The sequence below is a fragment of the Apodemus sylvaticus genome, chromosome 10 (assembly GCF_947179515.1).
Source record: "Apodemus sylvaticus chromosome 10, mApoSyl1.1, whole genome shotgun sequence".
Taxonomy (NCBI): Eukaryota; Metazoa; Chordata; class Mammalia; order Rodentia; family Muridae; genus Apodemus; species Apodemus sylvaticus.
The window spans coordinates 2,368,240-2,381,630 of record NC_067481.1 but is presented as its reverse complement, the minus strand read 5'-3'; the positions used below and the strand labels follow the sequence as shown (position 1 = coordinate 2,381,630).

General features: G+C 54.5%; 2 protein-coding genes across 4 annotated transcripts; one reads left to right on the top strand and one right to left on the bottom strand.

Annotated features, from left to right (window-relative positions):
- On the bottom strand, positions 1 to 7,828 carry Tepsin (TEPSIN adaptor related protein complex 4 accessory protein). 3 transcript variants are annotated; one of them, XM_052195676.1, is made up of 13 exons: positions 7,735 to 7,828; positions 6,610 to 6,682; positions 6,134 to 6,225; positions 5,959 to 6,052; positions 5,041 to 5,108; positions 4,727 to 4,802; positions 4,544 to 4,615; positions 3,439 to 3,642; positions 3,029 to 3,203; positions 2,761 to 2,874; positions 2,589 to 2,667; positions 2,327 to 2,461; positions 1 to 1,469 (listed from the first exon to the last, which is right to left on the bottom strand). In XM_052195676.1, the coding sequence occupies exons 1-13, from the start codon at positions 7,780 to 7,782 to the stop codon at positions 981 to 983; spliced, it is 1,719 nt and encodes a 572-aa protein (XP_052051636.1). In that variant the 5' UTR covers positions 7,783 to 7,828; the 3' UTR covers positions 1 to 980. The 3 variants fall into 3 exon arrangements, with proteins under 3 accessions (XP_052051636.1, XP_052051637.1, XP_052051638.1); XM_052195677.1 differs by having other exon boundaries at positions 6,134 to 6,223; positions 6,610 to 6,740; positions 7,735 to 7,806; XM_052195678.1 differs by lacking the exon at positions 3,439 to 3,642.
- Positions 7,829 to 8,024: 196 nt separating this feature from the next.
- On the top strand, positions 8,025 to 9,870 carry Ndufaf8 (NADH:ubiquinone oxidoreductase complex assembly factor 8). Its single transcript, XM_052195679.1, has 3 exons — positions 8,025 to 8,171; positions 8,266 to 8,376; positions 9,669 to 9,870. The coding sequence occupies exons 1-3, from the start codon at positions 8,088 to 8,090 to the stop codon at positions 9,696 to 9,698; spliced, it is 225 nt and encodes a 74-aa protein (XP_052051639.1). The 5' UTR covers positions 8,025 to 8,087; the 3' UTR covers positions 9,699 to 9,870.
- Positions 9,871 to 13,391: the final 3,521 nt, after the last annotated feature.

Sequence of the window (13,391 nt, the reverse complement as noted above, 5' to 3'; positions counted from 1 at the left end):
CTGTGTAAACATTTGCGTTTATTGAAAAAGTGCATGTCGCGGCTCCACAGGCTCTTCTGAGACGGGACAGCTCTCCCTGTTCTACAGAAACTCATGGCAACATGTGCATCCAGAGCTGGGTCCTACGGGGACTGACACAGGACACTCGTCTGAGGACCAGACCAGGCACCCACCCAGCACCCTATCCTTAAGGCTGTGGCTCCCAGCTACTTTGACCTTTGACCTGCCTGAGAAAGGACCAGAGATCAGAACGTAAACCGTGAGCCAAGTCGGTGTTTCCAAGGCTCACCAAGCACTCATTTCTAAGGGCTAGGCCGACAGGCTTGCCCAGGATCCCCAAGGACAGCCCACAGACTTGCTACCTGCCAGCTGTCACCATAGGAATTCAAGTCCATACAATCATTGCCAGCACCTAGCAATGGGCCAGGTCCAACTGGGACTGAGGTGGCCTGGGAGGTGCGGTGGGAGTTGGCCTGTGTTCAGCCTCCTAGAGAGCAGCATGGGTGGAGGGGCTGAGGTCAACAGCCCTGGGGAAGTCCCGGCCTGCAGATGCACTGCAGGAAGCAGGGAACCTCAGGTGGCCTCCAGCTCTGGGCAGAGGCTAAGAAGGTCTGTGTGGGTCTTGCCAGGAGGAAGAGGGAAGCCAGTCTCAGGGGCGGGGCCAGAGTCAACTCCCAAGAAGCAATGTGTGTGTAGACATCTTCTGAGGCAAGTTGACCAGTTTCCACACCTCCATGTTCGCTGGTCAGCACTAAGGGCCCACATGCCTTCTTCATGACTGTTCTGAGCACTGGGAGGCCCATCCAGGGCTCACCTGGCCGCTGTCCTGGTTTCCCAGGAAGGGGCCAGAGGGGACAAAAGGACAGCCAGAAGACACCAAAAGGATGGCTCCTTGGTGAACAGACAGAAGGGCAGGCCATTGGTCTTGGAGCCCTCCAAATGAGGACCAGAGGGGACTCTGTACAGCTGGGCCCAGAAAGTCACATGTTTAAAAACGCAAACGCTGATGGCTCTGAGACTGGAGCTTCTGCGGTCACCTTCTGTAAATCTGCCTGGAGATCCTGAGAGCTGGGGCGGGGCAGGCGGGGGCAAGCCACCAGTTCCATGCCAGCAAACAAAGAGTTGGGGCTCCACGGGCATGAACCAGAGCTATCCCCTGGGGTGTCTGTGCTCTCCTGCCTCTGCTCAGACTCTGTCCCTTGTTCACTAGAACAGACCAATCCGGGCCTGACCTCGCTGGGATCCTCCAGGGCAGGAGGTAAGGTATCTGGGGATGGAGTGGGCACAGGACTCCTGGGCACGACTGTGGTAGAGCTAAGAGGCTGGAGGAAGACCTGGCTCCCAGGGGGAGGCACAGGGCTGGTCAGCAGGTCAGCTGGGCCCACAAGGGCAGCTGCGAAGTTGGGCTGGGCACGGGGCCTTCCGGTAGGGAACTGTTGTCTACAGGAGGCTTCAAAGTGTCTCAGGATCTGGAGTAAAACAGGAAGGAGTTGGGGTTCCTGCTTAGTGCTGGAAACAGTGAGGGACACGGCTTATTCTTTCTTAGTACAGGCAGGAACCCAGAGTCATGAAATGGCATGAAACAAGTCCTACTGAACAGATGGATGTGCAGTTCCAGCCCTAGAACCTTCCAGGGGACCAAGGAGGCCTGATGTATCTGGATACTCTAGACACATGTCTCTGTAATGCTACCCCAAGTTTACTGGGTGTTGTTACCAAAACAAAGTTAGCAGGTGCTAAAGATATATTGGCCAACCTGGACTAAGAGGCTGCGGTAAACTTAGTAGCAGCAGAGAAAACAGGAGACCCTGGCCAGCTGTGTGGCTGTGCCTTTAATCCCAGTACTTGGGAGGCAGAGGCAGGCGGAGCTCTGTGAGACCAGCCTGGTCTATCCAGTGAGTTCCAGGCCAGTCAGAGCTACATAGTGAGACCCTATCTCAAAATGTAATCAATCAATCAATCAATCAAACAAACACCAGCCAAGGATGCAACCAAGAAGAGAGAAAGGGCGCATGTGAGGGATCCAGGAACGTGGGTGAGCCTCTGGAGACGCGGCAGAGAGATCTGCCCAGGAAGACGTTCCAGAGCAGGGTGAGTGTGTGCAGCACACACCGTGGAAAGCCAGGCACAGAGGTGAGTGGGTGGGTGGGTGTCCAGGTAAGGAAGGAGGACAAGGAACCCACGGGGCCAGAGTCCCATGGAGGTGGGCACCAGCCACTAAGCAGGGCTGTAGGACTGTGCCCATAGGTGCTGATCACGGTCAACTGGGACCACGCAGGGCAGTGAGTGCTGAGACAGGCTGCTACCCCCAGCGCCCGCTGCCCACCTTGGTGGCTTTGTTGGTCACAGGTCCAGGGCTTCCTGCACCAAGTTGCTGCAGCTGCGGTCGGCACAGGAGGAGGACATGTTCCTGAGGCAGGAGGTCAGCACTCCCAAAGGATGCGATGGCACACAGCGCCCTCTGTGGGCCGGAGGCAGGGGAGAATGGGAGTCAGCTTTCCAAGGCACCTCATTCAGGGTAGTGAAGGCCACACAGGCCCACCAGTCCCAGCCCCTCACATGCACATAGTGCTCCCTCTCCTCCTCACCATCTGCTCACACTCACTGGTCCCGACCAGCTGGTGGAGGAGCAGCTCCAGCACAGCCTCACAGTTGAGCAGGCCGCACCTGTACCGGGAGGGGACATATGGGAGGGGTCAGGGGCAGCCATGGCAAGTTCCCTCCCCCTTTGGAGTGGGCGCACACGGGTGGGCAGCGCACTCTTTGATGAAATGCTGTGTCTCCTCACGGCTCAGGAAGACACGTGGCCCCTGTGTCACAGTCCTCACTAGATTCAGTTCTTGCTGGCAGTCATTTGGGGGCATGGTCTCAGCCCTGGGAAAAACACCAGAGCCAGGTCAGACATCAAGGTCTCAGGTAGATGGGCGGGACAGCACACCAAAGCTCGCACAGTGGGGTGAGGTATGGCGTGGAGGTCAGGGAGCCTGTGTGCATCCACCTGGGAGAGGTGGCCATCTATCCTGCACACCTTTCTGCCAGGTCACCTGGCTCCCGGCTGGTGCCCGAGTGGCTGCCACTGCCAGACCCACTCCCTGAGTCCGAGGCCCTGCTGAGGTTGCTGGTGCAGGAGGAATTCTGGGAACTGGGACTGCTGTCCAGCTCATCCCAGCCTCCGCCGGCCTGCCCAGGCTGGTGTCTCACAGCTGAAAGAGACCAGAATGGGAGTTAAGGCCCCAGGGCTTTCCACAGACCTCACACCACCTTCTTAGGGACCCTGGGCTGGGAGACAAGCCCTTGTCTCCCGAGCTTACAGGACAGCTCCAGAACTGCAAGCACATAAAATAGGGAAGTACTTCCTTCCTCCTGCCCTCGTGACACTCCTGCCTAGGCTCGAAGGAACCGTCTGGGCCCCAAGGGTGGCAACCCCTGCCTCCATACCTCTGGCCCCCAGGACGGCCCCAGGAAGTAGATTCCCAGGGTTGGGATGTGTGAGGCTAGCTGAAGGTGTCACTGCAGGCTGATAGGTTTCACCATATGGCGAGGGTCCCTTGGTACAAGGGTTATCAGGCCCAGGACGCACAGCATTAGCCACCACCTCTGCAGCCCTCTGGATGGTGGAGAGGAAGGTTTCACCTGCGGAGCCTGTACACAGAGGAGGTGGCGTCAACGCCCCAGCCCATCTCCAACCACATTCCCCAGGATAGGGCCAGGGCTACTGTCTGCTCAGAGCTACGGAGGTAAAGACATGTGCTACAGGAAGGGCAGAGCTGCACTGTCGTCAGGACGCTTAGCTTACAGCAAGCAGTTCTGGTGAGGGGTGGTCTGTGGGGGCTGCCCTGGGTAGTGAAAACGTCCTTCACACAAGGGGTGCTAACCCGCACACAAGGATGGGCAGGGCTCCACCCCTGCCTATGAGCTCCCTGAAGGAGGGATGTCCAAGTCAAAGCATCAGGCAGAGCCCTCCCCCCATTGTGTTAACTTTTGACAAACAAACATCAAGTGTCTGGTGGACACACACACACACCACACCGATACCACCCGCGCAGACAACCCTCTAGGTTCCTGCCACGGCTTGGCCCCTTGGCCCTCAAGCAGCACAAAGGCCAACGTGGCCAGCTGGACTTGAGCCTAGCCGCTCCTTCCTGTCCATCAAGTAGACCTGGCCACTCTCGCCACACCTTCCTCTCAGCTGGGCAGAGGGAGCAGCGAGGGGGAGCACCGCCAAGACGGAGGAGTCCACATGTATAAACTTGGAGGACAGCGAATGCTGATGTCAGTGGTCCGGCCCTGACCTCTACATGAATAGAATAAATTCTTTTTTCTTTTTTGGTCTTTGGGATATGGTTTGTGTGTGTGTGTGTGTGTGTGTGTGTGTGTGTGTGTGTGCGTGTGCAGGTAGCCCTGATTGTCCTGAACCAGGCTGGCCTCAAACTCAGATCTGTCTGCCTCTGCCTTCTGAGTGCTGGGATTAAATGTGTACACCACCACCACCACCACCCAGCCCAATCTCTTTGGCTCTCCACCCAAGAGCCGTGTGTCTCACCTGTCCGGCCACTCTCCTTAGTGTAGCCAAAGCCTTGCAGAGCACCATGAGGTCTGGCCTGGGCGCCCATGCCTAAAAGACACCGGCATCAGCGTGGGTCTCCCCTGGCCCTGCCCACACATACAGAGACAACAAGGACGCCAAGGGGACAACCTCTAGCGACAGCTGGAGGCAGTGGCATACCTGCAGGAGGCAGGGTCTGGAGCGGCTGTGAGGGAGGCTGCGGCATGGCGTCTGAGAACAGGGTGCTACCCAGGTCCTAAACGAAAAAGTGGGTGCTGAGTCCCACCCAAGACACTGAGTCCCACCAAGCCTACCCCAGAAGTGGGTTCTGCCGACCCCCGCCAGCTCTGCTCTGTTGAGCTGTCTGACCAAGCTCAGGGGCTGTGGCTCAGCAGGGAGGGGCAAGCTGGGCCCCAGATGGCAGGAAACCAGCAAGCACCTCACGGATGGTCCGTCACCCTGGACCATACACAGTGACCCTCCTCAGGGCTCACCTGGGCAGCCGCCCGCACCTTCTGGTACAAGCTATTTCCATGAAGAGGATCTGGAGGCCCTGCGAAAGCTGCAGGGCAGAAGACAAGACAGGACAGACAGGCTGAGCCTGGGCACTGTCTGCTACCCACAGAGCAGGCTAAACCTCCCAGAAGGTATATCCCCAGCTCCCTCCTGGGTGGGGGGGGTTGGAGGTATCGCATTTAACATTCTCCCTTGACCACTTGAGGTAGCAAATCCACCATCTATCTACTTCTGTGATATCAACCGTGTCTGCCAGAGACAGACCTCCCACCCCACCTCCCATACACGCTGGAGTTATTATGCCTACATAACTGCTTCCTTGGGTCCACTCTCTTCCGCCCACCTGCCACACGACCCTTGGCAGTTTCTCAGGGCCTCGATGGCAGACCTGAGGTCTCTGTCAGGACCTTTTATGTATTATTTCACTCTCGATTCCTAGGCTGGTTCAGCCTGAGCTTAAAACTCCCTCTGCTAATAAGGTTCCCTCACAGAAAATAAGGTTTTCTCACACCACATTAAGCCACCCCCAAGCTTTCCTTGACTCAGGATCTTTACACATGCTGGCATATGCCACAGCACCTCAGGGCCTTTGCACATGCTGGAGTATACCACAGCACCTCAGGGCCTTTGCACATGCTGGAGTATACCACAGCACCTCAGGGCCTTTGCACATGCTGACATATACCACAACCCACTTATACATGCCAACTCTACCTCATCCTTTCAGGGCTAAAAGCCACTCCTCAGAGAAACCTTAGTGGGTACCTCCAGCACTGACACCTTTTCCACTTACAAGCTCAGACCAGTCAGGGCCCCAAGCGTAGCACCCAAGGGTTGTGTATGCATACCTACATGCACCCCCTGCTTTCCCTGGGCGCACCTGTGTCTTTCCATACCTGTGGCTTCCTGGATGAGAGCAGAGTTTCTCCTAAGAATGAGCAGGAAGGAGGAAGAGCCGTGACCACACAGGTAAAGCAAGATCTTCAGCACCTGAAGAAGCGACAGATTCACTGGGCTGACAGCTGAGTGCCCCTCCCCCATGACCTGGTTGCAGGAACTGAGGCCTCTCACCTTGAGCTTCACGTGGCCAGAGCTACTGTCTAGGCGGTTTAGGAGGTACTCCAGCAGGCACTGGCTGCTGCCCAGTGACTCGTGGGAAATCTCTGAGAGTCATTCGGGTTAAGGAAGCAGGCTGGCACGGGCCGCACCAGGAAGGATCCACGTACTGGTGACAGACAGGCTGAGACAGACTCACCCTCCTATGGCTGTGGCCTTCTCGGGTCTCACTCTACGACGATCACTACAACAGGCTGGTTTAACCAGCACTGAGACTTTCAGTGTGTCCTGAACTCTACGCTATTGGGATTGCAGGTTTTCGCTCCCCAACCCCACTGCCACACACATCTGGATACTAGGAAAAAGAAGTTGTCAGTGTTCCTGGGATAGCAGAAGACCCCACCCTTTCGTAGTAACCCTTCCTGCTATGTCAGGAGCCCAACTGTTTACCAGACACTAAACCCACCAATGGGATGGGTGAAGAAGGATACTGGCAATCTCTTCAAACAGGTAGCCTGGACATGGGATGTCATCATCCGAGGTCCCCTTCAACAGAATGGGGAGCTGAAGAGGAATGAGGACGGTGGTGAGCGGCCATCTTATACAGAGTAGGTCCCAGCCACTAAAGGGAATGGAAGCAAGCCTCGTGCTGAGTGGTGCGAAAACTGCCCAGGAGAGAGCCTGGGCGAGACCACACTCTCCTAAGGGCCACCAAAGAGAGCTGCACACAGGCTCTGCTCTGGCATGGGGGAGTGACCCAGGAAAGAGGAAAATCAACGAAGGTTTTCTAACTAGGTCAAGACGAGGTTCAGCCCCAGCCTCCTGCACTCGTAAGTGTGAGGATATTTTAAATCTACCTACTTATCCACCAGCAACAGCAAGACTCTGGGGGCTTTCTGTGTGGATGGGCGAGATGACAGCCCTCCTGAGTACAGACCCAGTGTGAGAACTGCTCAGCTTGAGGGGAGGGGAGGAGGGGCTCCGGGACTCCTTGAAGATGGCAAACTTCAATCTTATCGAGTCATGAATCATGGCTGTGCTTGCTTACTTACTGCCTTGCCTGTCACTTCAAGCACATGGTGTTTATTTGGTTGAAATCTGGAAACACCTCATCTCATCAGTATCTGGACGAGAGGGTGAGGTTTAGGAATATTTAAGACAAGACCACAGTGCCTTCAAGGGGATCTGTAAGAAGGGAGCTGCACAGTTTAGTACTGAGATCTGTCCCAGCCTCATATGAAATATCTGATCTCTTGTAGCATGAATTTTTAAAAGCTTAAGAAGGGTCGGTCCCTGGGGCCACTCAGTGCCCTCAAGATCCAGTCAGAAAGCTTAGGACAATCAATTTATTTCAGTTAACAGCTGGCAACAGCCTCCGCCCTCTCCACCCTGCGGCTATGGCCTTCCAGATGCCCCCTGTCCCCTGGAGATGTACGAGTTTCCAGGATCTTCTGAAATGAAGCCTGGGAATTGCGGATGGCCCCGCTGGAGATCGCCCGCCGCCCTTGACGTTAACCTCCTGCTATCACAGAAAGCTCACTCATTCTCAACAGCTGCTGGACAGCCTGTCCCCGCTAATCTAGCGAGGTCCCCGGGCGCAAGGTGTCAGCACTCACCCTATGTAGGAAGCTCAAGCGGTCCCGCAGCGGCGGAACAGCCGCCATAGTCCAGGTAACCTCCCAACCTGCCCCGCTTCCGCCAGGCTTCGATCATCCAATCGTCGCGCTTCTCTGACTCCCCCAGCCAATCGCTCGCAGGAGGCGGGCACAAAGGCGGAAACATCTGAGCCTCAGCCAGTCCAAAGTCCCAGGAAGAGACGGACAAGGACTATTACCAATTACAGAAGAACAGGACTGAGCCTCTGACCAACCAGGAAACAGTATAGCGAGAGACCGGATGTTCACGCATTAGACTCCGGAAGAGGCAGGGCCCAAGATGGCGGCGCCCACAAGCGCCTGAAAGAACGCTCATGTCTGTCAACGGAGCGGTTTGGGGGCGTGTGCGTAGCCGTCTCCGAGCCTTCCCGGAGCATCTGGCGGCCTGCGGAGCTGAGGTAAGGAGCGGACAGAGCTGGGCTTGCAGGGGAAGCGGAAGCGGGATGGGTGGCCACTCTGGTCAGACCCCATTACCGTTCGGTCTTCCCTCAGGCCTCGGCGTATGGCAAGTGCGTGCAGGCCTCCACTGCCCCAGGAGGCCGCCTGAGTAAGGACCTCTGCGTCCGTGAGTTCGAGGCCCTGCGGAGCTGCTTCGCCGCCGCGGTAGGTGGGCGTGTCCCCGCTGCGTCATCCCTGTCTGGCTTTCCCTTCCCACTGCATTAGGGCGATGCCAAGCATCCTTTTTTCTGCCAACCAACTCCAGGAAGGGTCAGTGAAAGGGTTAACTGTTGGCATGTTGCCGAAGGACAATCTGATTAGACCGACCCCAGCTCCACTGGCGAGCTGATGTCAGGGGAGTGTCCCGCGAGGACCGCACCCCTTTCACCTAGGAGTACTGTGTCCGTAGCTAGTTCTCATTGTAGCACAGAAAAGACGACGAGAGCCGCTTGGGTTCTTGATCCTGGTCTTCTGCCCATGACCCCTCCACTTCAAGTCCCCTCTGTCTTTGCCTTGCCATGGTCCCCGTCAGGTGCTGTCCTACTTACAGTCTTGTGAAGACGGCCAGGGTAAGACCCTGGAGACCGTAGTGAATGTTCCAGACAAAACCGGTAGGTGCTACCAGATAATGGGAATTTGACTTGCAAAAGTCTTGGGCCCTCATTCTAGGATGGGTTCCTAGAATTGTCACTACTGCTGGCTTCCTCCTGGGTACTGCTGATTGAGGGGGTCTGAGGGTAGGTCACGGCAACTGTGCTGCTGGGAGCGGCTAACCAGACATCGGACTAGAGAGGGTTGGTTAAGAACCGGGAGCGACACGGTGCATCCGAAGCAGTTGGCTAATATTCCACAGTAGCTTTGGGCAGAAAGAGCAGTGTTTGGGAGACCTAAGCTTTCCTTGAGTTTACCACACACAGCTTAGCCTAACCTATAGCCTTGGACTAGAATCCCAGCAGAGGCTGTTCAGTCATCAGATGTTTCACTTTTCTTGTCCCTTCTAACCTGATCCGGCCTTTTGGCCCAGGTGCCCCTCCCTGAGCCGGAAGGCAACCAGACAAGCCTTTACTCTTGTGGTTGGTGGCCAGCAGCTGTCACTGAAACCCTAGACACGCTCCTAATGTTCATAGTTTCTGCTGTCTCTGCCACCCTCTCTGTGGTTGGTCAGAATTGTGTGGCCAGTGAGCTGTTAACTCCATCTCCTTTTTTGCCTGGATCAGATAAAGGCATCCCACGATGGTTCCTCACCCATCCCTGCCCAGCACACAACAGAACCTCTCAATCACAGGGTGCAGGCATCCTTGGTAGGTGAGCTCAGGCTGGAACCCCCACATACACACCAGCACCTCAGTTCTTTAGGGTGTTCGGGAGAATGTGGCATTTGATGCAGTAGATGTCTTACTTTTAAGCCATATCTAAATTGGAAATAAGTCACTGAAACAAAATGCTTTGTCTTTCAGGCCAAGAAGACCATGACGAGAGGCTCCTAGGAAGAGCAGTGGGCACAGGCACCTGTACTGACAGCACACATGGAGACCTTTGGTTCCTGATGTTTGGTGGTTCTTCCCACCTTGAACCTTGGGCAGGGCAGGGTTGTTTACCAGCAGTGTGTATGAGGATCTGTATTTGATTAAGATGTAACATGAAGATGATTTAATATTGCACAGTTTCAGACTTTTACATATAAAGCATGGTATAAGGAACTGGTCTCTCCCAAGGACAGTGTATCCAGAGGATACCTGCACCCCAACCCACACAGGTGGCAGGTCTGAACCATAGAACTCTCTGCCACAGGGTCCTCATTTAAAACTGCTCTCAGCTGGGTGTGGTGGTGCACACCCTTAATCCCAGCACTCGGGAGGCAGAGACAGGAGGATCTCTTTGAGTTTGAGGCCAGCCTGGTCTACAAAGCAAGTTTAAGACAGCCAGGCTTGTTACACACAGAGAACCATCTCAAAAACAAAAGAAAAGCAAAAACCAAAACAAATCAAAACAAACCCCTATTCTTATGGTTTTGTTTTGCTTACATCCCAAGGCCAGCCTCCTCCGTGGGCTGGGGAGACTGTTCAGCAGTTAGAGTGCCTGTTAACTTTAGAAGACCTGGGTTTAGTTGCTAGCACTAAGATGGCAGCTCACAACCATCTTTCACTCCAGTTTCAAGGGATCCAACACCCTCTTCTGGCCCTGCAAGGAACCAGGTACACATGTGGTCCACAGACATACAGGCAAAACATTCATATAAATCTTAAAACAAAAAGCCCCTACTATACTCATCAAAAGTATTTAGTCTAAGTCTGTATTTAGTCTAAGGTGGCAAAGGCCACCTGCTGGCGAACATGGGAACTACTCAGTCCCATTTGTCTCAGGTGTGGGAGTCATGCTGGCCTTGACAGTTTGCACCTGCCTCAGAACCCTGGTTCCTGGCAACAGGGATAGGGACAGGGACTGTCATGCCCTGCACTCCATGTCCAAATCTGAGCCTCCACGTGGCGTCTGACTGCTACTCTGGAACTGGCCTGACCAGGTGAGAAAACCCAGGTTTTTTAGTTTAAGATTGACTTATTCAGTGTGTTCAGGTGTTGTGGCTGCATGCATCTATGTACACTGGTGGGCAGGGAGGGAGGCTCAAAGGTGTTGGATCCCATGGAACTGGAATTACAGACAGTTGTGAGCCACCATGTGGGTGCTGGGAATCCTCTGGAAGAGCAACAAGTGCTTTTAACTGTTAGGCCATCTCTTCAGCTTCTAGAAAACCCATGTTTGATAGATTCTGAGTCAATCAAGACATGACTTGTTGGCTCTCACTAGGACCCAGAGCAGCTAGATTCTGTCTCAATGGACAGGGTGTTATTGGGACCCGATGTTGGTGTGATTGCCCAGTGATGACAGATTGTTCTCCACAGGTCAGAAGCACTCTCTGAGTTTTCTTTTTCTCCATGTTCTCAAGAGCTTACATCCAAGGCCAGCCTCCTCAGACTGACTTCCCAGCCTGCCTGTATCAGCTCTAAGTCCCCTTGGAAGCTCATTGAGTGCAGCTTCCTGCATTGGCTCCCTGAAGACTCCCAACTTTGGGCCCCACTGAACTCAGGCTCCCTCAAGCCTGTCTGCCAAAAAGTTCTCCCCCTCCATCCTCCACCTTAACCCCAAGGAGGCGGCCAGGGCAGCGCTCTCCATGGCTCTGCACAGCCCTGGCCTCAGACTCTGTCTCCACCTCCAGGGCCCACTCCGTCCAGCTCTGTCATGATCTGAGTGGTAGATCCTCATACACACAAACCTTAGCCCGGGGACCAATGTTAGTGAAGCCTTGGTCCCCAGCTAGTGATTCTATTTTGGGCAGTCCTTGAAGCTTCAGGAAGTAGGTCACTGCAGGCATGCTTCTGAACACTGCCTGATAGACATGGAAAACCTACCGTATGCTTGTGCTGCTGTGCCGTCTGGATTGATCACATGGGTCAGACAACCTTGGTACTGAAAATGAGCAAAAGAAATCAAGTTGTTCTCAGGGTACTGGCCACAGCTGTACAGGCCCCCTTGGCCTTGTACCTGCGCTACTCTCAGGCCTCCAAACTCAGTCTAGGGATGCATTCGCTGGCCACACTAGAGACAGCTTCTGGGGCTGTACCAGCCACAGGGCACTGACTGTACAACATGGAGACCAGGGGGGTCTAATGAATGCAAGTGTATTCCTCACAGTCCGGAAGCCCAGAGGTAACCAGTCAAGCTCTAGTACTGTGAGGGCCTCCTGCTGACTCCTCACTGAGCAAGAGAGCACAGTACAAAGGTTGCCTTGGTGTGCCACCTTCGTATTCTAAGCACTGCAAACTTCCTCTTGGTTCTCTTGGAACCCTGCATCTTAGACCACGCTGAACCACAGCAAGTGTCGGCCTCAGATGAAATCTGGTTTGTTCTGTTTTTTGAGACACAGTTTGTGTAGCCTTGACTGTCCTGGAACTCACTATGCAGAACAGGCTGGTATCAAACTCCACCCACCTGCCTCTGCCTCCCGAGTGCTGGGATAAAGGTGTGTGCCATTCCTACACCAGTTACCTGTTCTTCTGAGCTTGAGCTTTACCCTCTGTGCCCTGCTGTTGCCCAGGAACAGAAGTGTGCATCTTAGCATGGCAGCACTGCTAACAAGCAAACCTGTTCTACGGCGATTCACCTACAGGCAGGCAACACTTTCCAGTAGCCTGTCCAGGCGCACCAGGTGGACCTGATCCCATGCCTGCTCAAGCTAGTGGCTGAGTTGGCAGGCTGCTGACCCAGGTTTACAGGACCCAGCTGGGGCACTGTCTACCTCAGCATCTTTACAGTTTACCAGCAACTCCCCACCCCTCATCTGTAGGTCTGTGTTTTCTAAGATAGGAAATGCCTTTACCTGAAGGCTACTGACAGCACGGTTAGAGGGGAGAGGTAGGAGGAGGAGCTGAGGACAAGGACAGACCCGCCTACTTCTAGAACAGAGTCTCAGAGACTAGAGAGGATAGAATGACCTCAAGGACTTCAGGACTCTCAAGCTATGTGGAAGCCTCAGCAAGGTTACAAGAGTTCCAATCTGAGGGGAAGGCCAGATGGCATCGTCCCACCAAACAATGCTGTATTTGGAACTGGTTTTGGTCAGAAAGAAAGGATGGGAGGAAGCTCAACACACTCCGGTGCAGAGATAGGTAAAGGAAACATTAATGCACATAAATAAGTAAAAATGTTAAGAAAAACTGTTATATCTATTTCAAGAGGTGCAGAATGCACACACCAACAAGAGTGTGGCCTAGCCCAAATGTGACCCCGCCGAGGCTCCTGGTCCTTCCAGGCCCTTCAAGGCAGGGCTTGGGGACAACCTAGGTTCTTGTTCCTCAATCTCCTTACTAGGCAAGGGAGTGACAACACCTAACAGTGTTCTCTGCTTAGACGACAGGGTCATGCGCTGACAGCAGTCCTGGCTGCACAGAGAGCAGCTCTATGCTGAGCATGAGGCCGTGCAGATACAGAAGGAGAAATGACATCCCAGGGCTGGCTAGTGACAAGCCTGTGCTCACGGTTCAACCTCTTCCCACTCAGCTGGTTGAGTCCGGTGGTGACAGCTGGGGTGTGTTATCCTGTGGCCTCTAGCCATGACCTCTAGCCTGTCTGGTGTCATCCAGGATCCTGAATGTATTTCCTATAGGTAAACCAACTCCACTCAC